The sequence below is a fragment of the Molothrus ater genome, chromosome 18 (genome assembly GCF_012460135.2).
Source record: "Molothrus ater isolate BHLD 08-10-18 breed brown headed cowbird chromosome 18, BPBGC_Mater_1.1, whole genome shotgun sequence".
In the NCBI taxonomy this organism is placed as follows: domain Eukaryota; kingdom Metazoa; phylum Chordata; class Aves; order Passeriformes; family Icteridae; genus Molothrus; species Molothrus ater.
Genome location: NC_050495.2, coordinates 11,939,244 through 11,965,554, shown reverse-complemented (window position 1 = coordinate 11,965,554; position 26,311 = coordinate 11,939,244). Strand labels below are relative to the sequence as shown.

The following is a 26,311-nucleotide window of genomic DNA, read 5'->3' as shown; positions in this document are numbered from 1 at the left end:
GAGGTAAGGGAATGTTGGATGTGTAGCTGGAAGCCTTGGAGGTAAGGAAATGTTGGATGTGTAGCTCAAAGCCTTGGAGGAAAGGGAATGTTGAATGTGTATGCTGGAATTTTTGGAGGTAAGGGAATGTTGGATGTGTAGCTGCAGTTCTTGGAGGTAAGGGAATGTTGGATGTGTAGCTGCAGTTCTTGGAGGTAAGGGAATGTTGAATGTGTAGCTGGAAACTTGGAGGTAAAGGGAATGTTGAATGTGTAGCTCAAAGCCTTGGAGGTAAGGGAATGTTGAATGTGCAGCTGGAAGCCTTGGAGATAAAGGGATGTTGGATATGTAGCTCAAAGCCTTGAAGGTAAATGGATGTTGGATGTGTAGCTGGAATTCTTGGAGGTAAAGGGATGTTGGATGTGTAGCTGGAGTTCTTGGAGGTAAAGGGATGTTGGATGTGTAGCTGGAATTCTTGGAGGTAAAGGGATGTTGGATGTGCAGCTGGAAGCCTTGTTCTTGTAGGAATGTGCCCCCTGTTGATGGAGTGACAAAATGATCCTTTGTCTCCTTAAAATGGAAAGAAGCCCAGATGTTTCTCTTATCAGTTAGCTAAGAAGACACCTCAAGGGACCTTGGGGACTTCAACTCAAACTTGAGGACAGCCAATTGGACAGAAGCCAAAAAGTCCAGTCTAAGCAACTCACTAGAAAAAGAACAAAGGAAATAATCACTTTTGTGAGGTGTTCTACCAGGAGCAAGAGCCTCTTGCCCCTGGCTCGGGTGTTTCTCTGTCAAGAGCTTTGTTATTTTGCCTTTTAATAAAACTTTTCTGTTTCCAACACTGCCACAGAAGCCATCCTGCTGACTTTATGCCATCTGAGGTAGCTGAGCTATCTTGGGTGTGATATGGATCTCCAAGAGCTCATAAGACCTGGCTTGAGGAGACCCCTCTATCATGTTCTCTACAGGTTGTTAGGCACATGTAGATGGTGCTCTGGAGAGTGAAATGGAGCCTGTTATTTAGGCTGCTTTCATTTCAAAGGCAGTTAGGGCAGGTGGGTAGCAATTCCACTTCTAAAGTTTGCTGCACACAGTTCATTGTTGGTTCTAAAAATCAGACATTGATAGGATTTACAGGCATCTCGTACCTATGGAAGCACAGGTTCATGCAGGAGTGGGAGCTTTGCTTCCCCTGTGTTGTCTGGTGAAAGCCCTAGAACATACTCAGTATTCACTTGCTCTAACGAGGCCAGTTCTGCTTTCTTTGTTGTGTTCCATAGGTTATGGTTATAAAATTTGCACAGTGTTCAGATTTTGTTATTTAAGAGCAACTTTCAAAGGCAGGGAAAGTTCAATTCAGGTAAGTTTAGGTGTCAAGTAGCTGTCTTAACTAACTCCTGCAGATTCTATAGAGAAAAGACTATTTGTAATAGGTTACAGAGCTACAAATTCTTTACTGACCAAACGGACTTTGGTGTTTTTTAGGTATATTTTCGACTTCATGCTTCTATTTTGAAACTTGTGGGGAAACCAGACTCGGGAGTAGATGCAGAGGTACTTGTTAGTTTTATGAAAGAAGCTTCTGAGGGACCCTTTGCCAGGGGTGAGGAGAAGAACACCCCAAAAGTTGCAGAAAAGTGAGTGCTAGTTTCCAGCAATATCCTCTGAATGAATACTGATATAAACTATTAAAATGAAGCTGAATACAATATAAACAAAGTGAATAAAATTTTCATTAATGTTAGCAGTTTTCAGGAACCATGAATAAGATTAAATGCTACTCTGACATCTCAATAAGTGGCACAGAGGAAATGGGAAGGGAAGAAGACAGAACAATTCTGATCTTGTGATCCATTTTGAAGCCACTGTTTTTATTTATTCAAAAATTTGATTTTTTTTAAATCAACAGTTAAAAAATGCAAATTCAAATTATGGTCACTTATAGGATGGGAGATTTTAGTCCTTACACTTTTTCTCATTAACAACTGCAAAATAAATAAGAGTTTGCTATTGACCAGTGATAAGGGAATGTCATGGTGGAGAAACTTCATAATTACAAATTTCCCCAGGCAGCTGTTAGTGAAAAATTGAGAACCACAAAAAACTATTGTTTCCTCTTATTAAAAAAAAATCTCTGTAACGTTAACAAAAAAAACTTCTCTCCCTAAATAAACTAAAAAAAAAAAATTAAAAGGAATAAACTGGTTAAAAATTTTCAATTTTATTTCTTTACATTGTCAATAAGATAAAAAGTTATAAAAAAAAGTGTTCTAAAAAATTATTTTAATTCTTACTACTTTTTTTTCTTTTAATTACTGTTAATAAAATTTTCTTTATAACCCTTTTAAAGTTTTAAACCTACTTTTAGGTTTAAAAGTAGGTTTAAAAGCTTTAAAGTTTTAAACCTACTTTACCTTTCTCCTAATCCTATCTTCCTACATCACAACAAGAAATAAATACATAAGTGATTCACCAACACTAAAACCCACCACACTAATCAATACATTAGTTAAAAAATCTTAAATTAACAAACCAAAACCACTACAGGGAGGAAATAACTTGTACTAAAAATCCTTTATTTAGAATTTGTCAGTGAGATTTAATTGCTGTGTTGGAAATGCTGTAAGAACATGTATATAAATATGGTGTTGTGGGCCCCAGGATGAAGTGAGAGATGAGAATTGACTCTAAGCTTTCCGAAGGCTGATATTATATTATATTATATTATATTATATTATATTATATTATATTATATTATATTATATTATATTATATTATATTATATTATATTATATTATATTATATTATATTATATTATATTATATTATATTATATTATATCATATCATATCATATCATATCATATCATATCATATCATATCATATCATATCATATATATTATATATCATATCATATATCATACTATACTATATTATACTATACTATATTACATTATATTACATTATATTACGGTATATTATGGTATATTATTTTACATTATATTACATTATGATATATTACATTATGTTATGTTACATTATGTTACGTTATGTTACATTATGTTATATTATATTATATTATATTATATTATGTCATGTCATGTCATGTCATGTCATATTATGTCATATTATGTCATATTATGTCATATTATATTAATGCTATACTAACTATACTAACTATAGAAAAAGGATACAGACAGAAAGCTAGAAAATAATAAATAATAAAAACCTGTGACTGACTAGAAGTCTAACACAGCTAGACTAGGATTAATCATTAATAAAAACATTTCACATACTAGACTAAACAATTCTCCAAATCACATTCTAAAGCAGCAAAACAGGGAGAAGCTGAAGCTTCCCAGCTTCCCAGGAGCAAAAAGGGATTTTTCATAAAATATCTCAGTAACACTTCTCCGTTCTTGTCGCCCTCCCAGAGAAAAGCCTTGCTTGATAGATGAAGACTCTCACTCCTCAGCTGGAACAGTGCCAGGCCCTGGGACTTCCCTCCCCTCGTCCTCGGGCCCAGGTCTGACATCCCCACCTTACACAGCCACTCCAGTTGACCACGATTACGTCAAATGTAAAAAACCCCGTCAGCAGGCAACGCCGGACGGTACAGTCCTGTTCTCACTTCTGCAGCAGGGAGGTGCTCTCAGCTCTGCATGGGGGGCTTGAGCAGTTCCAGCACACTGCTCAAGGAGGGTGAGGGGTCTGTGGTATCACGGGCAATATTGAAGCTCATTATTTTTTTATATATTCAGTGCCTTAAATAGAATCAATGTACAGTCAGAGCTTTAAATATGAAAATCAAAGTTGTCACCTGCCACCGCTGGTACCTGTCACTCAGTCAAAACAGCTGTGTTGGTAGGAGGAGTATGAGCCCACTGAATTTTCAGTGATTTTTTTTCTTCAGAGCTCTTTAGGAAAGATGTGGGTTCAGTCTTAAGAAGACTGGACACTGTTCACACAGACTGGACTGTGTGAAATGAATGGTGAAAATTCAAACTGGTTCCAACAAGACAAATTGGTAAAAAGACAGCACAAACCTGTATTGCAATTTCTTGAAGGAGGCAGGTGGCAACTATTTTAAATATATTGTGATTCAGCACGAAGTGATTTGCATGACAGTCCAGTAGATTTCATCTTTTAATTTTTCTTTATCATTTACAATGACTGGCTAGCAGCTCATCTTTGTAGAATATAAAGTGATAGAAAAAATAATTGGCTTATAAATGTAAGAAGAAGGGGGTTGGTGTCATAGTGTTAATGAAGATTTTGCAATTGCATATATAATAGAAATTAAGTTACAATTTAAGTAACCTGAGTTTATTATTTGGCTAGGAATTTGATTCTGATTCTACTCTTCCAACTATTTGTTTATCCATCTGGATCTATGAGTATCAGCACTCAAGGAGTAAAATACCTACAGTGTTTAGCTTAGTGTTGGTAGAATGTGCCAGGCCCCACAGAAATGCTCTGCTTGATATGAATTTATTTCTGGAGGGTGGGCTGCTTCCTATTGTCATTTTCTGAAGAATGGAAATTGTAAATAACTTTGTTTACACAGTTTTGAAACAAATGTTCCTAGTCTGAAATTTTTTCAGGGTGAGTTTATTTCTTTTCCTCAACAATTCTTGGTGCAACTGACAGAAGCTCTTTTATTTCTCTCATTATATTGAACAGAGAAATGTTTGTTTTGTTACTGCTTGCATTTCACTTGGGAGTAATTCATTAGCCTGTTTTGAGATCATTTGTAGTGTGGAGGTGTCAATGGGTTATGCAGTGATCAGGCTCTTTTATTGGCTTTTTGATGTCTTTTGACAAAACAGCATAGAAGGGAGCAAATATTTAAATATTTCTTAAATAATATTCCCTGTGGGGAGCATTTCTGCCTAGGACTACATCTGTTTGGTCCTGAAGAGTGTCTCAGGCTCCCAGGAGAGCCATAAGCTAAATAAATACCCAGTGTGTGTGGTTGGAGCCTCCTCTGCAGTGAGACATTGTGGCTGTGGCAGCCACGGCTGCTGAGCCAAGCCTGAAGGTGCCAGTGCAGCAACATCTGCCTCTGCCAGGGCTGGGGGAGCAGAGCCTGGATCTGCAAGCTGAGCCTAGCTGGGACTGAGCTTTGTGCTGGCAAAGCAATTCCAAATGGCAGCTGCTGGGAGAGGCAGAGTTTGGGTGATCTTCAGGCAGGCTGCGTGTAACCGTGACAAGGAGAATTGCAGAGTTCTGCAGCATTCCCAATGTTTTGTGAGTTGCTGGCACAACTAAAGCCTGGATCCAGCATATTGAAGAACCCCAGGAAACTGAAATATTTGCCTTGGGGCTGTTACAGATGGAAGAGCTAACAGGCTGAGCTAACAGGCTCAGAAGTCTTCCACTTTTATATTATTACATATACTCTGCTCTTCTGCATGCATTTGCATTTTACTTGTATTAAAATACAGACTTTTGAAGTAAAATGCTCTTGACATCTTACACATAATCACATCACTGAAGAAAGCTGGCGCCAGCATTTCCATTGTACCATTCCTAAAAATAGCAAGAAAATACTCATCATTTGACTACTCTTCAGATTATTTTTTAACCATTCTGACAGAAATGAAGCAGTCTATATTGTTATTCAGGAAGAAATAAATTGATCAAAATTCAGCCTAGGTATTTATTATTTCTGAGGCTTGACAATACTCTTATTTACTCTTGCATTGATATTGTTGATCATAGATGGCATAAGTAAAGTAAGGGTATTGTAAGTTTTACATACTTTTCATATATTACCACAAACAAGATGCTATTTGGGATCATTACTGACCTTAGAGACCTTTTTTGACCATTTCTGTGTTCTGTGCTTTGAGGAAACACGACCTGTGAGGAAAGAGAGAAGGAATTGGGATGCTTTGTCTGCAGAGGAGAAGACTCAGGGGAGACCTGACAGCAGAGTAACCTAGATAGTGTTGGAAGCTGTACAAAGAGTTAGAAGCAAAACCCCAGGATATCTGTGTTCATGGAAGACAGAACAGATGATATTGCACTTAAATTGCCTTTTCATTCTGAACATTAGAAAACTCTGTTAGAGTAGTCTTAGGAAATTCTGGTTTTGTGTAACCCTGCCATATTTTAGCCCTGGAAGTCATTAAAAAGTGGCAATGCAGCTGTCTGCCAGGCATGATGGAGATACAATTTATCCTGATGAAAAAGGAATGGACTAGATGAACACTTGCAGTTCCTTCTGAACTCTACTTATTCTATTAATTTTGTGGCTTTTGTGGGTTTGGGTTTTGGTGGGGTTGTTAGTTTGGTGCCTTCTAGAGCAGCAAATAATCTCATTACAAGCTGGAGAGAATTGCTGTACAGCCAAACATCTTTTCATGAAAATCCTGGGGTTCTGATCTTGAAACATTTATCTGTAAACAGGTGAAGCTGTGAGGGCAGACATATTTTGAATCCATTCTATTTAAATGTGTCATTGTAGTTCTGTAGCTCTCTGGGATGTTTTGCTGCTGGAAGATGATGACTGGGAAATGCAGAAATCAGTGTTAAAGTTGAGAGCATTGAGAGGCTCCGGATCAGTGAGTGCTGGTGATACTAGTTTTAAGTCATGTATTTAATGAAAACAGGAGAAAGGAACCAGTAAATACAGTTGTAAAGTAACTAAACTTCTTTTTCCTCATGGCAGCTGCTAGCACAAATCTCCTTCAAGGAGACAAAAGTATTGCTGAGTGGCAGCTGTTACTTGCTGGCTGACTTGCTGCTGTCATGTGTAAAATGGGCAGCTTCCTTTCTCTTTTCTTATCTTTCCATTTGGCAACATCTTTTCTTTCTTTCTGTTAATCCCATCTTTCCTGTCATCACCCCTGCCTATTGCTATTTTATAACCCTCCAAAGTGAAAACTTGCATTAGAAGTCTGAAGCAGAGGTTCAGATTCTTATTTTCTAAGAGCAAAATAGGAAACAGGAAAACCCAGGAACTTGCCAGCCACTCAGACTTTCATTACCTGTGCTGTTACTGTGTTTTAGCTAAAAGGTTACATAGCAAAACAGATATGCTCTCTGTCCTCCTCTGCACAGGCTGGATGTATGTAGTCAGTAAAAACCAACTGCTGTAAGAGCAATAGAGTTAGTTCAGAAAGCAGGAAAAGTAGTAAAATAAAATTTAAAAAATGTGAATATTTGTTTCTCAAAAAGTAGACTGGGAGATTGTTTAGGAGGTGTTTTTTACTGTGATATGCCTTTGTTGTGTTGATACTCAGTTCCATATTCCTGTGGTGGTATGCACATGATGTATCCATGGCTATTGCAGTGTGAAAATGTTGTATTGTTGAAGTCTTCATCCATGTCATGTAGTATGTCGTGTGTAGTTAGACTTAATTGTCCTTTTTTGTGTTTGTCTTTGCCTGATTGCTTTTGCAACCAATATTGCCCGTGCTGCCTCTAACCTTTACACAAATCTCTGTTCCCCAGGCATTCTCTTCCTGCTTTTACCTGTCACGGCTTGCTTTTAATAATTGGCAGAACCTGCATGATAAACTCACAGGAAAGGCTCCTTGCTTCGTGCTGTGGGAGAAGTCTCACCCCATAGTTTGTTGGTCTGTAATTCTGCAAATGTGATGAAGATGCACAGTTTTTGTAAATGGGGGTTCTCAACATCCTGATGAGACAAAGGTGATCTCTGAGCAACTCCTTGCACCAGGTTGTCACTCATGCTAAGCTAAATCAGCTTCTGGGATGGAGTGGATGTTTCTGTGCATAAAAAGAACATCCACTTTGCATTTTGAAATGCCCTTAAAATTCTCTCTCTTCAGCAGTTAGAAATGCAATCTTTGGGTCTGCAGTGCATGTGCTGTGCTGGCACGTGGTGCTGGGTGTCCATGGGGACTGCACACTGGACTCCATGAATAATGAATCACACCCAGTTTATTGCACTGTGCTCCATTTTTACCTTTCCCCAATTTAACCTCTCTCTGATTAGTAGAAGTGTCACACTGAGATGGAGTGTGAGATTATGTAAAAAGCATTTGTCCAATAGATGGGACATGGGTGAGATGCTTTGGTGCTCTGCTCTTGGAGACAGAACAGCAATACAGGACTGTAAGTTGTGGAAACACATTCTGTGTTCGGTACAACCAGACAAAACATAGACTCTCATCTTTGACTCATGTTAAAAGAGAACTCCCTTTAAATGCTGTCCTCAAATTAACCTACTCCCATGCAAATCTTTGCAATTCCTTTGTTTTTTAATAATGTGCAAGTGCCTTTTGATGCAGAGCTAAATGTTGTCTTCTGTTATGGGTGGAGTCTGTTTGCAGAATGAGAATTCTGTGATACATCATGTTTCTGACTGCAGACCAGTGAAGAGAAATGCTCATATGTTCAAGTGGAGAGGGAAGAGATGGTGCCAGGCAGGACAAAGAGAGTCTGTACCTTCACAGCCTGAACTGCCCACCTTTATTGCATGACACAAGATTTTTTTTTTCAGTTATATATAGTTGCTTATTCATAAGCTCTGAACTGTGCAGCAGGATGTTTCTTTTCTGCAAATTGAGTTAGCAGATGTACAGAGCTCTGTAGAAAATCTTTCTGGGCCACTCATTTCTGACTTTTTGACTTGTAACTGATTGTTTATCATCATTCAGACACCTTCTCACAGTAACTGGATGCACATTTTCCTTCAGATGTTTAAGACAGACAGAGATATCATTCAGAAGTGAGTTGTACCCTCTTGACTTTCTGAGCCTTTTACTTACTCCTGTATGCAGCTGTCTCAGAGGTCTTCTCCATCTTCCTTTTAGCTTCCAGAAAGTTTTAAAAGAGGATTACTGAGCTGCATAGTAAATAATTGTCCAAGGCAGAACACCTCATTGCCATTGGCACCATGGAGCTGTGCTGCAGCTGCCCTGAGCATCAATTCTGTAGGTTTGTACCTGGGCATCACTGCTAACAGTGAGAGCTCTGGCACTGGCATGGTCTGAGCTGCTCCAGATCACTCAGCTGTGACACATCTCTGTCCCTGTCCCAGTGCTGGGCCACTCACACTGTGACACATCACCCTCCTTGTCCTTGTCCCTGTCCCAGTGCTGGGGGCTCAGTTTGGGTCACTCAGCAGTGACACATCTCTGTCCTTGTCCCTGTCCCAGGGGGGCTCAGTGTGGGTCACTCAGCAGTGACACATCTCTGTCCCTGTCCCTGTCCCAGTGCTGAGGGGGCTCAGTTTGGGTCACTCAGCAGTGACACATCTCTGTCCTTGTCCCTGTCCCAGTGCTGGGGGGCTCAGTTTGGTCACTCAGCAGTGACACATCTCTGTCCTTGTCCCTGTCCCAGTGCTGGGGGGCTCAGTTTGGTCACTCAGCAGTGACACATCACCCTCCTTGTCCCTGTCCCAGTGCTGGGGGGCTCAGTTTGGGTCACTCACACTGTGACACATCTCTGTCCTTGTCCCTGTCCCAGTGCTGAGGGCTCAGTTTGGTCACTCAGCAGTGACACATCTCTGTCCTTGTCCCTGTCCCAGTGCTGAGGGCTCAGTTTGGGTCACTCAGCAGTGACACATCTCTGTCCTTGTCCCTGTCCCAGTGCTGAGGGCTCAGTTTGGTCACTCACACTGTGACACATCACCCTCCTTGTCCCTGTCCCAGTGCTGGGGGGCTCAGTTTGGGTCACTCAGCAGTGACACATCTCTGTCCTTGTCCCTGTCCCAGTGCTGGGGGGCTCAGTTTGGTCACTCAGCAGTGACACATCACCCTCCTTGTCCCTGTCCCAGTGCTGGGGGGCTCAGTTTGGTCACTCACACTGTGACACATCTCTGTCCTTGTCCCTGTCCCAGTGCTGAGGGCTCAGTTTGGGTCCCAGGGCTCATGGATGGCGCACAGGGCTCCTGTGGGAAGTGCTGGCACAGGGCAGTCCCTGCTGCAGTTCTGAGCCCTGTTTCCTGCTGCATTTTAAAATGAAACCATTTTAAGGCCATTTCTGCTCTCCAGAGTGTGCCACAGCTCTGTCCTGGTGGTGGCTGGCCTGCAGGGTGACAGTGACAGTGACATGCTGCTGGCTGTGGCTGCTTGTGGAGCAATAGTGGGAACAGGGATTTTTGAAGTCAAGCCAGTAAACCTATTTCATTCAGGATAAGATTAGTGTTAAAATGCTCTTAAGCATGGAATTAAGGCAAACAGACCTCAGATATTTTTTCTAACATCTCTGACAGATGTGGTTCAGTAATGGCAGTGATTTAATCACCCATGTGTCTGACAGGACCTCAGTGTGATGCAGTGAAGGTCTTGGCAGTACAGATGAATATACAAGTTCTTTCTTCCCAATGACATCTTTCTGATAAGAATTAGTATTTTTTTACTAATGTCTTTGAAAGTTAACAAGATTCTTCTTTTGACCTTTTTAAATCTCCTGTCCAAAGCTGCTCTTTTTCACCTGTTGACAGAGTAGAGGATGTAATCTGACATAGATGTGAAATGAAATGTCACAAGTTGAGGACATTATGAGAAATGTGGTAAAAAAACCCCTTGCTTTCAAGTGCCATTTTCTGAAATTTTTAGAGATAAACGTGAAATATTTAACTTTACATCAAATTGAGATTTCAGCTCATCAGGTTCTTTGAAATCTTCCTAAAACTTAGGAATGATGCAATGAAGTAATGAAACAAAATATAATAATACCAAGGAGAAACATCTACTATCATATCATATTTTTCCTAGGAATGTAGTTGCAGTTACTTATGCACAATTTAGGAGAACTTTCTCCCTAGGCTCTTCATTTCTGCTACAGATAATAATTTTGGGACATTAATACCCAGCTGTATTTTTATCTTAGCTTTTGAAGTAATAGGAAACTTTACAGGAGGAGCCTCAAAAGAACATTTAGCCCTTGATTTACCAATCTCTTGCAACAAGGGACCACCCCAGCTTTTTGGAAAAGCTTTTCTTATTGCTATTGTTGGGTGGGGAAACTAAGAAAACAGGTAAACAAAATAAAAAAATATAAAATATTTTAAAATGGAAATATAAAAAATAAAATATATATATATTTTATATTTTATAGGGAAGCGAAGAAAATAGGTAAACAAAATATGAAAATATATAATATTTTAAAAATTGAAATATAAAAAATATACAAAACCATAAAAACATAGAATTTTAAACTCTTAAATTACAATGGGTTGCATTAAATCGTCTCTAATTATGGCAGAAATTCTTAAAAAGCATTGATGTTCTCCATGGATTTGAGTCATTCAGGAGGGCAGGTGTTGAGAGCAGTTGGGAATTTGGAATTCACTCTCTGCCTCACACACTGCAGCCCTTGGCACACAGGGTTAAGTGGCACTGATGAGTGTCTGAGCTGCCCTCTGCTCTTACCAGAGAAAGGAAAAACTTCACAGCACAACAAATCCAAAATATCTGCTATGTATCCATCCAGCATATCTATATTTATAAAAAGAGCTGTCTTTGGCAGCTTGGCTAGAAGAGAATAGTAATTCCAATACAAAATATGCTTTTTTTTTCTTTTTAGAAAACCAGAGTTAGGATGTGAATTGGTGCAGTTGCCACAAGTTCTGCATTGCACACTGCAGAATTTAGGTATTGGCAGAGCTTTTTATTATATTAAGGAACATCTTGGGTAACCTAACAAATGATGGCTGTTTGTCTGCCTGTCTCTGAAAGCCCACAGTGACTCTGTAGGTTGGTTCACTGTGCTATTTTCTAACTGTATGTAGCAGTTAAGATAGAGATGAGGGCAAAAAAAAGTCAATTTTCTTGCTGCAATTAAAACCCATTGCCTTTTGCACTGTACCTAATGAATATGAACAGCAATTATTGTATTTTTATTTTGGTTAATCATGTGTATTTGGAAATTCTACCTCATCTTTTTTAAGATAAGTCCAATTCTCCTGGTGATTTTCATATGTCATCTCATTAATCTCTCATTTTTATCCTCTCCTCTGAATTAATTTTTCCCTATTTCAGTGTCTTTTTTAAAATGTGGGTCCCAAATACAGACACCGTAATTAAGTTTAATTTTCATTAGTGCTCAGTAGAACAGGAAGGCTCTTACATCTTTTTGCTGTGCAGTTACTGATTGCACATTCAAGAATGCTTTGCTGAGGTGTGTTTAGAGTAGCCTGACATTTAGGCCAGTTCTGATTTGAGGCACAAATTCACCACAAATTCACATGTGGAATGTGTGTGCTGGGATCCACTCACACATTTTCTACTCCTGATCCTGTTACCTTTTAGGTGCTTAGGGAAGGATTGATTTATTTATGCTCAAATGATTCTGTGGAAGATGAAGGCAGGCTGGCTCACAGCTTTGACCTTTCATCCTTTGTAAAGATAAGCACTACACTTTGTTTTACATTCCCTGGGACTTTACCCATCCTCTGTGATTTCTGAGAAATTAATGCTAATAATTGGTGGCTGCTGCTAATTTCTAGAATACTCCAGGGTTTTCCATCTGGCTCACTTAGTTTGAAAGTATCTGCTGCATTCAAGGAATATCTAATATAATAGAAAGTTGTCTCAATAGTCATCTTCCTCTGCTTTCCAGTGATTAGGGAGCCCAATGTTAATATCATTTTTTAAATAGGGTTAATGTATTGAAAGAAAAGGAGAATAAACATCCCTACCTAGACCCACACTCATTTAAGCAGAAATTTCAAATTAAACTAGCTGGCTAATTGTAAGGAGTGTTTACATTTGTTCCCATAAGGAAAAGCTCATGCATATATTTGAAATTTAATGTGTTGAATCATTGTCTATCTTTGCATGATGAAAACCTATTGTAATTTCCCAGTGATCTGATCTCACCCAGGCATATTGCTCTGGCATTTCTTGATTCACATTCTGATGCTTCCTCTGTCATAACCCACACATCAGAACTGACCTGCAGGCTTGTGGCAACATCTGGAAATTTGCAATTTTTTTCCCCTAGATAAGTAATTCAGCCTCTTTGCCACAGATACAGAAACTTCTTAAAAAAATACCAAGGGAGCTACTGTAAATGATTTTCCTGATGTCAGCTGGGAGTTCAATAGTATTGATTTGTACCACAGAAAGTTATTAAAGCTTTATAAATGAGTCATTTAAAGATTGACTGACCTCTCTTCAGAATCCTTCTCTTCCCATTCTTTGCAATTGTATTCTCTCTGTATAAAACTTGTCATCATTAACCAGCTTCTATAGCTTCCAATTAGGAAGCAAATACTGTTCCCCCATTCTTTTCCAATAGAGAGTTTTATTAAGATCTGCTCACTGAAAGGGAAGGTTTTCTCTGTGTGGTAGTGAAAAACCTACAGAGTGCATCAAATTTGGTTTAAATTCATTGGAATCCTAATAAGCAGAACCTGATCTGCAAGCTGAAGGTTTGCAGAGGGATTTATCTTGATAAAATAAATTCATAGGAGGACCTTAGCTCTCTCCTGAACAAGTGCAATTCAGATGGAACAGAAGAAATTTAATTAAATTATCTGCTCATCTCAAAGCAAGGGCTTTTGCTTTGTTAATTTTCTTTCTTGATCTTATCAATAAAATTAATGAATCAGAATGCAGTGGAACTGCCTAGACAATAGATGTAACCCCCTCCTGGTTATGCCATTTCTGTATAGAATCATGAAATGGTTTGGGTTGGAATGGACCTTTAGAGATCATCTAGTGCCACACCCCTGCAATGAGCAGGGACACCTTTAACTAGACCACAGAATCAAGTATCAGTATCTTAAGAGGCAATTGGACAGAATCAAGTATCAGTATCTTAAGAAGAAATTGGAAATAATTCTTGTGGACTCCAGATTTAAAGGGAATTGCTTGTATTGGAATTTTATATTGAACACTGAATTATGTTGGAACAATATGGAAAAATGCCAGTTTCCCATCTCAGTGGGAATGTGCAGGCCTCTTTCTGTCAGAGAGACTCAGCTGTGTTCTTTACTCATGCAGGGTTGCCTCTGCTAACCCTTGATGTAAAGAACTTGGGTTAAATCTGGCAGGTTTCAGACATGAGTGGGAGGTTTTCACTTGCCTGTTCTGAGGTGTGTTTTATCCCCTCTGATAAAGTCTCAATGCCTGTTCCTGTGCACATTAACAGCTTAGTTGTGACTGTACTGTAGTCAGCAGCCCCTGCTCCACTCTGTCAAGGTAAAGTCACTTCTTCTTTTCTTCTATGGCTGCCCTGAAGTCCAGTTTCCTGTCTGTGTTAGGCCAAGTTCTTTGATGTGTTGTTTATTTGCCATATTAAATCACCTTTCAGAGTGTTTGTTGAATAGCATCTTACACCTGCAGGATAGTTGGCATCAGAGATCACTCCTGTAAGTCTTTGCCCTCTAATTTTACTGATTTTTCTTTCTTTCATGAGTAATTTTTACCAGTATTGTTCTTCATGGTTTTCTCTTGTCAATTGAACTTTGCTTGTTTCTGGTTCAAAATTATACTGGGTGCTTTTCAAGGCAAATGCTCCAGTAAACCTGGGAGATTTTCCAGGGCCATACTGCCTGAAATATTGTGTCCCTAGCCTAACTGCTCTTGAAAATTGAGCTTTATTGCTTTTGAATCAAATTCCAGGAATATATTCTAGGAAGAAATGTGGTGAGAACGAAATACCTTTTCTTGGTGGTGCTTAGGGATCCTGTGTGGCAGTTGTAAGAGTTTGCAGAGTTTTGTGTTGCTGTTACCAAGAGACAAGCAGCAGCTTGAGGAGTATGAAGAGAGGTGCATTCCTTCTTTATCTCTTTTGCAGAGAGGAGTCAGGATAGCACTGGAGCAGTGCTGTCTGACTCCAGCTCCACACAGGATATGTTCAATGAGCCTGCCAGCTCTCAGGACAGCCTGAAGAAGACTTACACAGAGAAGAGGATTTCTGCTACCTGTGCTGATACACTGGTGCTCAGCAAAGAGACCCTGGGATCTGCAGAGGAGAAGGGTATGCCTGATTTAATAGAGCATGTCAGCTGCAGGAGTTTCATGAAAATGTTTCTCCTGGCTTGCAGATGCACTGAAATATGCTGCACTGTGGCTAAGGATTTTAACTAGGTAACATTGCTGCCTGTATGTGTGTAGCTTAAATTTAGAGCTGTGCCCCATTCATTTGTCCACCAATTCAATTTGTTCTGTCTGGTAAATCTTACAAAGAAAAACTAAACTGCTGTCTGCTGACCCTTTGACTGACTTGCCTTTTTTAGGTTATTATTTGCTTTTTCTTCAGGTTGTATTTTTAAATAATTTAAAGAGTAGTTATTTGAATATAGCCTCAAACAAGACTTTTTTACTTTTCCCAGGAATAGATGCCCTTTTTGTTCTGTCCCAGTAGCAGCTTAATATTCAGTACAGAGAAGAGCCTAAGTAGTAGAATTTAGCTGCTTTATTCCATTGTATACTTCATTCCAGTAGAGAGCTAGAATTGCTCTCTACCAGATTTTTCCATATATAATGGTACTAAGTGTTCTGTATTCCACTGGAAAAATGGTTTCAAAATCCATTAGCTGGAATTTCCCTTTGTCTGATGTTTGTACAGTTGGATGTGGCAGTAGATAAAGAGGCTGGACTTCAACAGGGAAAGACAAACAAAACCAGTGTGTAAATTTTGTCTGCCTTTCCAGGCTGTGCTTTTTGTGGGATGTTAAGTGTTCTTTGCCAGTCTCCAGTCAGAGCTCCAGAGATCATGCTATGGAGAGAGCCCTGAATCACTTCCCTGATCTCACTAGGAACAAGTGCCAAGCAGTTATATCTTTGTTTGCAGGCTTGGATTACCTTGGTTTCTTGTTTTTAAAAACATTAACTTCAGTTTTGCCTAAGCTAAGGAAACCTGTGGTGGTGCTTGCATTAACATGCTGAAATAGATGCCAGTTCCCAGTTTTGTGAAATGCTACTTCCATAATCACTAAACCCAGTAGTCTTTTGGCTACTAGACTAAAATCCTGGCTCTTTTTCAGGCTTGCAGTGAGCTGTGTTATTGTCATCATTTGTCTGTCAGAAAAACCATCAAATGCATTCTTAAATTACAGGTGTTTATTAGAACAGATGTTGTTTCCCATAAAGTTACCTGTACAGTAAAATTATTTTGGATATAGACATCAGGCAAGCACATTTTGAAAAATGTGTGTTCTATAAAACATGTTTGACTCAAAAATTCAGCCTTATGAGAGAAAAAGTTATGGAGCAGCTTTATATTTGAGGATGAAGTACATTTTAGTGTATCTCTACACTCTGCTGGGAGATAAGATCTAATGTAAGAGGCTCTTTATCCTAGCAAAGACAAAGACATGGGAAACTTCCATGACTGAAGATCAAAGTTAAATTAATCTGCATGTAGGATGTGTGTTTCCAGCAGCAATGTTAGCTAACAGGAAATGTGGAAGCTGCCACTGTAACAAGATGATTTCTGAAGTAAGATTTGGTATCCTTCAACAAAAGATGGGTGAATTGAATTATAAGTTGCCAAAATAATCTCAAAAGTACTTACATGGAACTGTAGGTCCTACATTATGCAGAAGACCAGGTGAGCTGCTGCTGATCCTTCTGTCTGAGTCCATTTTGTGTTCTGGGATTGTGTTCTGGGCAGACTATTAAGAGTAATACATTTCACTTGGGAGGGTGGCATTAATTTTCTGTTTTTTCTTCTTTTCTTTGCAATAAAATATTCCTGAATTTACTCTTTTATTTTGCCTTTTTCCCTCCTCCTCCTCAATCTTCCAAGAGTATGTAAAACCCTTCATTGTGGAAGGTGTGCTGGATTCATACTATTGTTCAGGATAAAATGTAAATGAAGACAATGGAGATACCAGGATAAAATGTAAATGAAGACAATGGAGATACCAGGATAAACCCAGATGAAGGTTTATCCTTTATCCTGATACCCAGGATGAAGACAATGGAGCCACCACTGTGTGGCTCTGTCAATGAGTTGCAGATCACTTGTTCAATGAGTACCACAAATAGTCAGAAATTTTTTTCAATATTTCTGTCTGTGCTTTAATGAAGAAAAGGATTACCTTTTGTCATACTGAATTTTTGTCATTTTCTATATGTCATTTGCCATTTGGAAATGGCAATTTTGTGTCACTTTCCTCTTACTGTTCCAACTGCAGGAAAATCAGAGGAGCTGCTGGAGATCTCCGTATCTTACGATCCTACAGAGCCTACTGCCCAGAAGCTGCTGCTGGACCCTCAGTGTGCTCCTGGCAATGCCCTCAGAGCTGCCATGGCCCCAGGCTCACAGTGGGACTGCAAGAAGAAGGCTGAGCCTTGTGCAGAGGATGCCTGTGAGTTCCCCCAGGGCCTCCCCGCAGACCTGGAGGAGCAGCGCAAGTTCCTGACGGAGCAGTGCATCTCCTCCTTCTGCCTGTGCCTCAGCCGCTTCCCCCAGCACTACAAGAGCCTCTACAGGCTGGCCTACCTCTACACCTACAGCAAAACACACAAGGTGAGCTCTGAGCCCCAGGGGCATTGCCATCTGGAGGGAGTTCTCACTGGGTATCTGTTTGCAAGCCTTGAGATAAGAAATGCTGAGTTAGGAATGCCATGGAATAGGACAGGCTCTATCAACTCTATCAACTCTATCAGCTTTCTATCTCAGCTCTTGTTGACAGAGAAATTGAACCAGAAACAAGTTTCAAAGGATGGCTGTCAGGATCTCTAGCTTATCAGAGTGACCCTGAGAAAAGTTTGAAAGTCTCTTTTCCCAGCCTGGTGCTCGAAGAAGGAGTCAGGGCTCTTCATTTCTCAGTCTCAAGGTTGTTCATTGTTTCTCATCTATAAAGAATTTTCTCCTGCCCTGCCGAGGTCCATCCAGCAGGACAGTTCCAGGCACTCTGCCTGCCCCAGGGCAGGGTTATGTCTTTGTACTAAAAACTACAATGTGTACAATGTTTACAATTCCTTTCCAATACCTATCACCTGTGTTAGACAGTGAGCTTCTACTCTAAACCAATCCAAAAGTGCCACCATCACAGCAGAAGATGGAGGCCAAGAAGGAGAAAGGCTGGACACATCCAGTTCCCTCCATCTTGCCCCTGAACCCCCATACCAAAACCCTAAAATCTACTTTTCCACCCCGTGATAACTTCACTATTATTCTACCTAAACTGTTGTGGCTTGCTGATCTTCATCTAAGGTTGGTGATTTGCTCCATGGGCCATAATCAAACCCACAGGTGTTTTGGGCTCTGTGCCAGGGCTTCTGAGCCCCCTGGCAGGGGTCCTGGCCAGCCAGAGGGATGTTCTGGGTCCTGACAGATGGCCTTGCAAATAAGACTGGATACTTTGGAGAAATAGAACTGTGAAAGATGCATTGTAGCAAGACCCACGAGGAGTAATTTTAGATGATTGCCTTCAAGGCATCTACAGCGTGGTGTGGCTAAAGCTGACAGGCCAAGAAACAGTTACAGTGTTTCACTTACAGTGTATCACTTGTGTTGTAATTAGGAAATAATTGGCTTCTGATTGTGATGATGTGAATTATAACACCTGTATTGTCTCACCCTCCTCATGAGACTGAAAATGGAATAAAAGTTTTTGAAACACCTCTCAGGTGTTTTAAAACCCATCTCTGGGTCAGGAAAAGAGTATTGTCCAACACTCCAGCCAACCAACTGTGCTGCCACTGGCACTGGTGCAGAAGTGTCAGTGCTAAAATACAGCTTGTTCAGTGCAGTTTGGAATGAAGCTACACTTGGGGAAGTCATCAGCTCCTAGATTGTCTGACTCATGTGTGAGGTCAGTTAAGGAGAAAATTTCTTTTTTTATTACTGAACTAAGTAATTTCTGTCATTCAGCAGAGAATTACATTTTAGATATGTCACATAAATTAAGATGTTCTCATAAAAATGACAGCAATTATTTATTTTACTGAATAAGTGGACTGAAAATTGAGTTGGAAGCAGAAATTAATCAATATTGTGTAAACACATCATGTGACACAGATAGACTTTGTGGGTATCCTGAGTCTTTATTGGTAAAATGTGTAGGAATAGTACATTGAAACGATCAGAGGTATTTTACTGTTTGTCATAATCAAGGTCTAAATTCACAGATTTTATATTTGGAAGTCTTGTATTAGATCATATGCTGCTGTGCTTGGCTTCCTGAGATTTCTTCCCCACCAGTACTGAAGCTTATGTGAGCACCAGGGAGGGGAGCCAAAGGTCCCCCTGGTCTGGAGCAGCCATGTCACCAGTGGCACTGCAAAGTGAGCACAGGCAGGTCCTGCCAACCTACTGGGAGGTGATGAATATTCCATTTGTCTGTAGAGTGATTACCCAGAAAAAGATCACCCTTTTTTATAGAGAGCTTGTTTTGAAAACATTCTTACGCTGTTTGTATGTAACAGTTGTTAATTTTTCCATGGAGCTCATCATGAATAGGAGCCATAGATTCCTGCAATCTGTCATTACTGTTGCTGACATGATTTTGTATCAACATTCAACAAAAAAGGCTGCCTGTTTTCAGTTTATTGGTTCAGATAGCATGGCTTTGCCTGAGGAACTACTTGCAAAATATTTTCTTCCATTATTTTTCCCTGATGAAGCTTTCTCTTTTGCTTTTTATATCTCCCTCCTTATATAAATATCAACTCAGTGATGGATTTCCATGTGAAATACACATTGTTGTCTAAATCTGTTTCCTCTTGGAACTCAGAGAAACTGAATCTGCCTGTTTGAGCCTAGTAGTTACCAGGCTGGCTTCAAGGAGCATTTTTGGGTTTTACTTTTTATTACCTTTTTATTACTTCTGCAGAATGCATAATGAACACTTGACATGGCCAAACCCAAAAAAAATCTTACTGCTATATGTGCACTACATATTTTCACATGGGTTTTACATTTTCTTTCTTCAGTGACTCATTCAGGTTCTTTTGTAGAGTAATATCCAATGTCTGTGTTTTAATGGCACATTACTGTGTCTCTAATGGAAGTTACACTCCTGCAGAAAATTAAAACACAAAATGGGTCACTGTCAGCAGTACCTGCAGTAAGAATTATGCTTACATTTACTCATGATCAGCCTGATTTAAAAAATGAGATCAATTACATCAGGTTGTGTTATTGGGGGGCAGAGTGGTAAATTTTAGAAAACTGAAATTAATTTTTAAATGTGTATAAGCATCTTGGAAAATTCAGCATTTATGTTCCAACGCCAGGAATTTGCATGAAGAATTTAGACTGATGGCCAAAATTCATGGTTGGCTGGGAAGAGGAGAGGATTGGCAGGTCTCCATAGTGCTCAGAAAAACAAGTTTTCCATATGCAATCTGTTTTCTCCCATTTCACAGCTTTCCTGGTTTTTCTGTTGTGAGATTAGTGAAGATAGTTGAGTGCTTTTTTAAACATCTTTTCAAACTCTATGAACATTTTGTTTGGCTACATGTTCTGTTGGGTTTTTTTTTTCCCTGCAAAATCCAGCTTAATATTTGGAGTCTATTTTTCTTTGTTTTAGTCTGTTATCAGAAGAAATTTATAAATATAATATATTTATTTATATATAGCTGTCTTTAGTTGGAGTAAATGTGCAGGCAAATACAAATGAATTTTCAGAAGTTGCTTCATTGCCAGTTGGGGCAGTTGTTTCAGTTTCCTGTTAGTATTGTCTTGAAGTAAAGTCTTCATTCTTTGTGACTTTTGCCTCCAAAATGAATGTTGGCACAGTTTGGAAGGAGAAGTTAGGACATGGCACTGTTTGTCAGTGTAAAATATTCACCTTATGGTCCTTATGGATCAGGATGTGGAACTGGTCTGATAATCTGTAACCAGCAGGTTGTCAGGAAAGAAAAATATTTACTTGCATGCTTTTTCTTAAACTCAAAATGAAAAGTGCTCTGTAAATCCTGCAAGAATCTGCTCACAAAGACTGTGTGAGTTTTGAAGTTTGTATGTTCTGTAATGTCTGTTATTAGCACAGCCCTTAATGGGGAAATAAATGTTGGGTGTGACATGAGGTCAGTGATGTGACAGGTTGCTCAAACCAGCATAATACTTGCATGTAAAAATTACAAGATTATATGTTTGTAGGCTTAATATGTACTTAGAGACAGACATAATCTGAAAGCGTAATAGATGCAAGCACTTCAAGTAGAAACAGTTTGATAATAACAGTTCATTTTAAAGGTCACCCTTCAAATCAGTAGTCATTTCATTTTGCTTTTCTTTGATGGAGGAGGAGGTTTTTGAGACAAAGCCTTCTAATGGACTGTCAATGAAATCAGAGGGAAGGATTAAAATATAGTGGAGTGTTTTGTTCACCTCCCAGAAACACTTGGTGGAGTTTCTAGTTTAGGTAAAGGTGTTTCTGACACCATTGAGTTAAGGGGTGTCCATCCCAGGTGACTCAATTCCACTTGGTTGACCTTAAGAGATTTTCCTTTTCTACTTCAGCTTTTTTGCAAGTTACTGTACCCTGTCAGTCATCTTGTCTTTGAATCTTGGGGTGATAAAGATGTGGGAGGCAACAGCTGAACTGGAAAGAGTATTTCATAATTGCCCTGAGTCAGACAGCCAAATCCAGCATTTGAGGCTGGCAAGCAGTGTGCCAAGAAGAATAAATCCTTTTTGCTGTGTCCTGGATCCCTTCACCCACTCCTAATAACTTCATCAGCTGAAAACCAAGCAGAGCAGACTCTGTAAAATCTAATGAGTTGAGACCTGCTCAGGCATATTTACTGGGAATAAGTGATCATGCTGATTTAAGGAGAAGGCTAGTGGAAAATCTGAAACTATGTCTTTTATTCCTATTAGCTTTGATTGTGTGAAGTTACCGTGTAATTGCCCCATTTGTCTGAATGATCTTTTCTCCTCCTAGCTGGGCTGCTGCCATCATCTTGTTCAATAAAAGCCTGTGAATTATGTGTACCAAACACATGCCTGTGGATGGTCAGTGTCATGTGCATTGCACATCCCAGCACCAGAGCATGATGTACAATTAATGACACAATTAATGAGCTCTTAACCTTTTCCTTGTTTTCATTTGAGAATACATCCACAGCTAACATTTCTTTAGACTGGGATTTTAGATTTAAGCTTTGTGGTGGGATGGTAACTTTCTTAAAGATTTTGTTTTCCTTGAATTTTTATGTGATAGTTTTAACTGTAAGATTCAGATTACCACACATTAGGCAAGTCTTACTTCATTTTCACACTTGGAATTAACTTCACTTCTGATGACTATGATTAGCACAAAAGAAAGCATTTTCTCTGCCTGGATCTTGGATGATCCAATAGGCTTATTTTTGTTAGATTCTGATTTTATTCAAAACAAGATGGCTTTCATGGAAAACCAGATTTTTGTAGCTTCTATTGTGTTGTATTTTCTTCTGTATGTATTTCCAAGTATTTTTCAGGATTAGGTTAACAGGATTACAGAAATACATATTACAAAAGAAGTTATGTAGAACAAAGTTAGTATACAGCTGAGTTTACACCTTCTGCTTTCTTCAGTCTTAATTAAATTTGGCACTCAGTGATAATAATTAAATTTACTGAAATCCATGACCAGCCAGAAAGTACCTTATGATGTTTATGAGTGAATATGTATTTGTTCCATACCAAAACCAAGCTGTCCAAATCCCATTGATTATGCTGCACTATAATCATGAATGTCCTGTGTAAGTACCTCTGTGAGCCCTTGGAATGAGGGATTTTTGACACCCATAAATATCTGGTTATTACTGCCAGTGTTCAGCTCTCCTGCACATGAATCCATCATCAGCGTTTTGCTCGAGGGGATGCTGCAGTTCTGGTGAGACATTGGAGATTTCTGCATGATTACTGTCATTAGCACAAAGGCACTGATGATTGAGCAGAGCTTCTACTGTTTCACCAGGGTCTTATAAATTAAAATACTCTGGAACACAGGAACTTTTCTAATAACCCCCCCACCCCAACAACAAACATATACACAAAAGAAAGGATATTACAGCTGGAATATGCTTCTTGGATGGACATGATTTAATCACATTTATGACTCACAGAATGTATTTCCAGACCACAGAACACAAGCCAGAGTGCAACATTCTTATTTGTCTCTGTGAACCAAACATCTCCCTCTTTCTTTCAGGTCCTCTCTTGTGAAGTTTTCTGTACAAAAGCTGGTCAAATGCAACTCAAATGCCACTTTTGAACCCTGAAATAAAAAATGAAGTAAAGCAAAGCTTCCATCAGTGAAATCTCACAATTAATAATTGTCCCATCTGTTGGTAACATTCTGCCTGGAGCCAACAGCTGTCCCTAGTTCTCAGCTACAAAAGAGAGCTTCATGCATTGAAATTTTAGAGGGATAGTGCTTTTATCAATTTTTGGTTGTCATCTATCATTTGGTCCCCTACTGATAATTTCTTGTTAATTCACTGAGCACTGTTATCCAAGTTTGATGACAGTTGTGGAATTTCCAGGGAGGTGAAGTGAATTTACATGGAGGGCAGTGCCTGGGTGGGGCCAAAAGCTCTGAATTCACCTCCCCACTAAAAGAGAGCTGCAGTTTGAGCCTGAGGGTCGAGGCCTCAGCTCTGGCAGGTTATTCCCTGCAGGTGGTTGGCCCAGGGAAGAGCTGGGAGTGCTCCCAGAGAGTGTGTGGGGAGAATGGAGCAGCAACTATGACAAAAATGAGAAAAGACATTGCAGGTTAATAAACAAAAGTATAGTTTGTTTTGTACTTTCACCCGTGGTGGCTTTTGCATCCCCTATGTGGTATTTGCTGGGTCCCCAGGACCAAGGAGGAAATGATGACTCTGACTCCATGTTCTTAGAAGGCTAATCTATTATTTTATGATATTATATTAAATAATGCTATACTACAGAAGAGAGAAAGGATACAGCAGAAGGCTTACAAGAATGATAATAAAAACCTGTGACTCTCTCTAGAGTCCTGACACAGCCAGGCTGTGATTGGTCATTAAGTTAAAACAATTCTTGTTTGCATTTTTCTCTGAGGTTTCTCTGCTTCCCAGGAGAAGAACCCTGGGCAAAGAGGATTTTTCAGAAAATGTGACAGTGCCATCCCTGCCTCCATCTGACCTGGCTGTTGTTGTCCACAGAACCTGCAGTGGGCCCGGGACGTGCTGCTGGGCAGTGGGGTGCCCTGGCAGCAGCTGAAGCACATGCCTGCACAGGGCCTCTTCTGTGAGAGGAACAAGACCAACTTCTTCAATGTAAGTTTACACAGCTGATAAACACAGTGCACTTGTGTTCTCAGCCAGCCCTGAGACACCTGTTTCTCATTGGAAAGGTCTGCAAAGGGATGGGGATGTGAAATTCCACACAGGCACGTTAAACAAGCCATGGGCAAGTAAAGGAAAGGAGAATTACAGAGATATTTACTGGGTGAATATCTCCCTTGAAGGGTTATTTCTGGTGAGCTTGAAAGCATGGGGAGAGAAGCACCAACATTTTTTCAGTTATGCATCATTTATTATATACTTGATGGCTGAGCCCTCTTTAAAAATTCTAATTTTGTTCATCTTAATTATCCTCTTGTTTATTGTTTCTCAACTCAACCTGCAGTTCTCATGATGAAAAATAGTGCTATTTGCTCTAAGAGCTCTGCTGAGTTGGAAGGAGCCTTCTTGTGCTCTGCTCTCTGTAGCATGGCTCAGCAGAAAGAGTCTCCCAGCCCCAGAGTGAGGCAGCAGCACTGTCACAGGGACTGTCCCTGTGTCTGTGATCACTTCCAGAACTGTCCCTGTGTCTGTGATCGCCTCCTCAGGACTGTCCCTGTGTCTGTGATCACTTCCACAGGACTGTCCCTGTGTCTGTGATCACCTCCTCAGGACTGTCCCTGTGTCTGTGATCACCTCCAGAACTGTCCCTGTGTCTGTGATCACCTCCTCAGGACTGTCCCTGTGTCTGTGATCACTTCCACAGGACTGTCCCTGTGTCTGTGGACTGTCCCTGTGTCTGTGATCACCTCCTCAGGACTGTCCCTGTGTCTGTGGATTGTCCCTGTGTCTGTGATCACCTCCTCAGGACTGTCCCTGTGTCTGTGGACTGTCCCTGTGTCTGTGATCACCTCCTCAGGACTGTCCCTGTGCCTGTGGATTGTCCCTGTGCCTGTGGACTGTCCCTGTGCCTGTGATCACTTCCAGAACTGTCCCTGTGTCTGTGATCACCTCCTCAGGACTGTCCCTGTGTCTGTGGACTGTCCCTGTGTCTGTGATCACTTCCAGGACTGTCCCTGTGCCTGTGATCACCTCCCCAGGTGTCTGTGCCTCTCACTGCCATGGACACAGAATGCTCCTGAGACTCACATGGGCATTTATCCCTCAGTTCCCTGCTGGGATTGCCACTCACACACTGCTGTTGTCTCTGGTATCTTTGGCTTTTCTGTGCTGTGTCCCAGGGTTTTTGCCTTTTGTTCTTTGGTGATAGGGCTCTTTAGCAGTTCTGGAGAGCCTGGAGGTGCTCTGTTTGTCATTCTGGGTTGAGTACAGTCCATATCTGTTATGTGGTTGCCTGTGATGGCAGTGACAAAATTTTATGTCTCTACTTTCCCATCCAGTGCTTCTGTTTTAGTATTGGAATTGTGAAATTTATTTCAGCTTTGTATCTGTTAACACCTATCTTCATTTTTGCTGTATGTTGTGTTAATTAGCACCTCTCTGCAAACCTCTTTTAAGTACAAGGTAAGTGCTCATGTCTGATTATAATCCCTCAGGTGGGTTAAACAGCACAGGAATATTGACAATTTTCAACATTGATTCATGGATCAGTCTGCAAAAGGGTTTCTATATCATTGCATCTTTCTGGAGAGAAGTTTTGATTAACAAGTGCTGTCAGCCAGCAGCTGAATACCATGCACCCATCTGATCACTCCCCTCCCATTCCCTCCATGGCATGGGGAGGAGAATCAGAGCAAAGGTAAAGCCTGTGGACTAAGCTCTGTTAAAAAGCTGAAATAAAAAATATTATAATAACAATAATGAAAGGAAGATAAGAAATAGAGAGGAACAAAACCCAAGAAAAGCAGGTGATGCTCAATCCAGCTGCTCAGTACCTGCTGACTGATGTAGCAGTTCCCCAGCAGCCCCCCCAGTTTCTGTACTGGTTTATGTACATCCCTCTCCTCCACCCTCTGGCCAGTTCCAGTCAGCCTTCCTGGCCATGCTCCCCCAGCTCCTCGTGCACTTCCTCACTGGCAGAGCCTGGGAAACTGCTTTAGAGTAAGCAGTGCTTAGCAACAGCTACAACATCAGTGTGTTATCAACATTATTCTCACACTGAATCCAAACCAGTTCTGCAGCAGCCCCTGGGAATAGAATTAACTCTGTCCCAGCTGGACCCAGGGCACAGCTGATGGGACAGACTAAACAGTGGCACCTCATTGATGGCTCCACAGCTTTGTGCTGCTTTTCCTGCACTGG

At 40.2% G+C, this 26,311-nt stretch overlaps 1 protein-coding gene across 3 annotated transcripts in view; it reads left to right on the top strand.

The window, feature by feature from the left end:
* Positions 1 to 26,311, top strand: part of CABIN1 (calcineurin binding protein 1) — a 119,527-nt gene that overhangs the window by 30,480 nt on the left and 62,736 nt on the right. For all 3 annotated transcript variants that reach the window (XM_036393345.2, XM_036393346.2, XM_036393344.2), the window contains exons 26-30: positions 1,468 to 1,619; positions 3,416 to 3,594; positions 14,709 to 14,891; positions 17,056 to 17,390; positions 23,990 to 24,103. In XM_036393345.2, the coding sequence (XP_036249238.1) occupies positions 1,468 to 1,619; positions 3,416 to 3,594; positions 14,709 to 14,891; positions 17,056 to 17,390; positions 23,990 to 24,103 (963 nt within the window). The remainder of the gene's footprint in view (positions 1 to 1,467; positions 1,620 to 3,415; positions 3,595 to 14,708; positions 14,892 to 17,055; positions 17,391 to 23,989; positions 24,104 to 26,311) is intronic.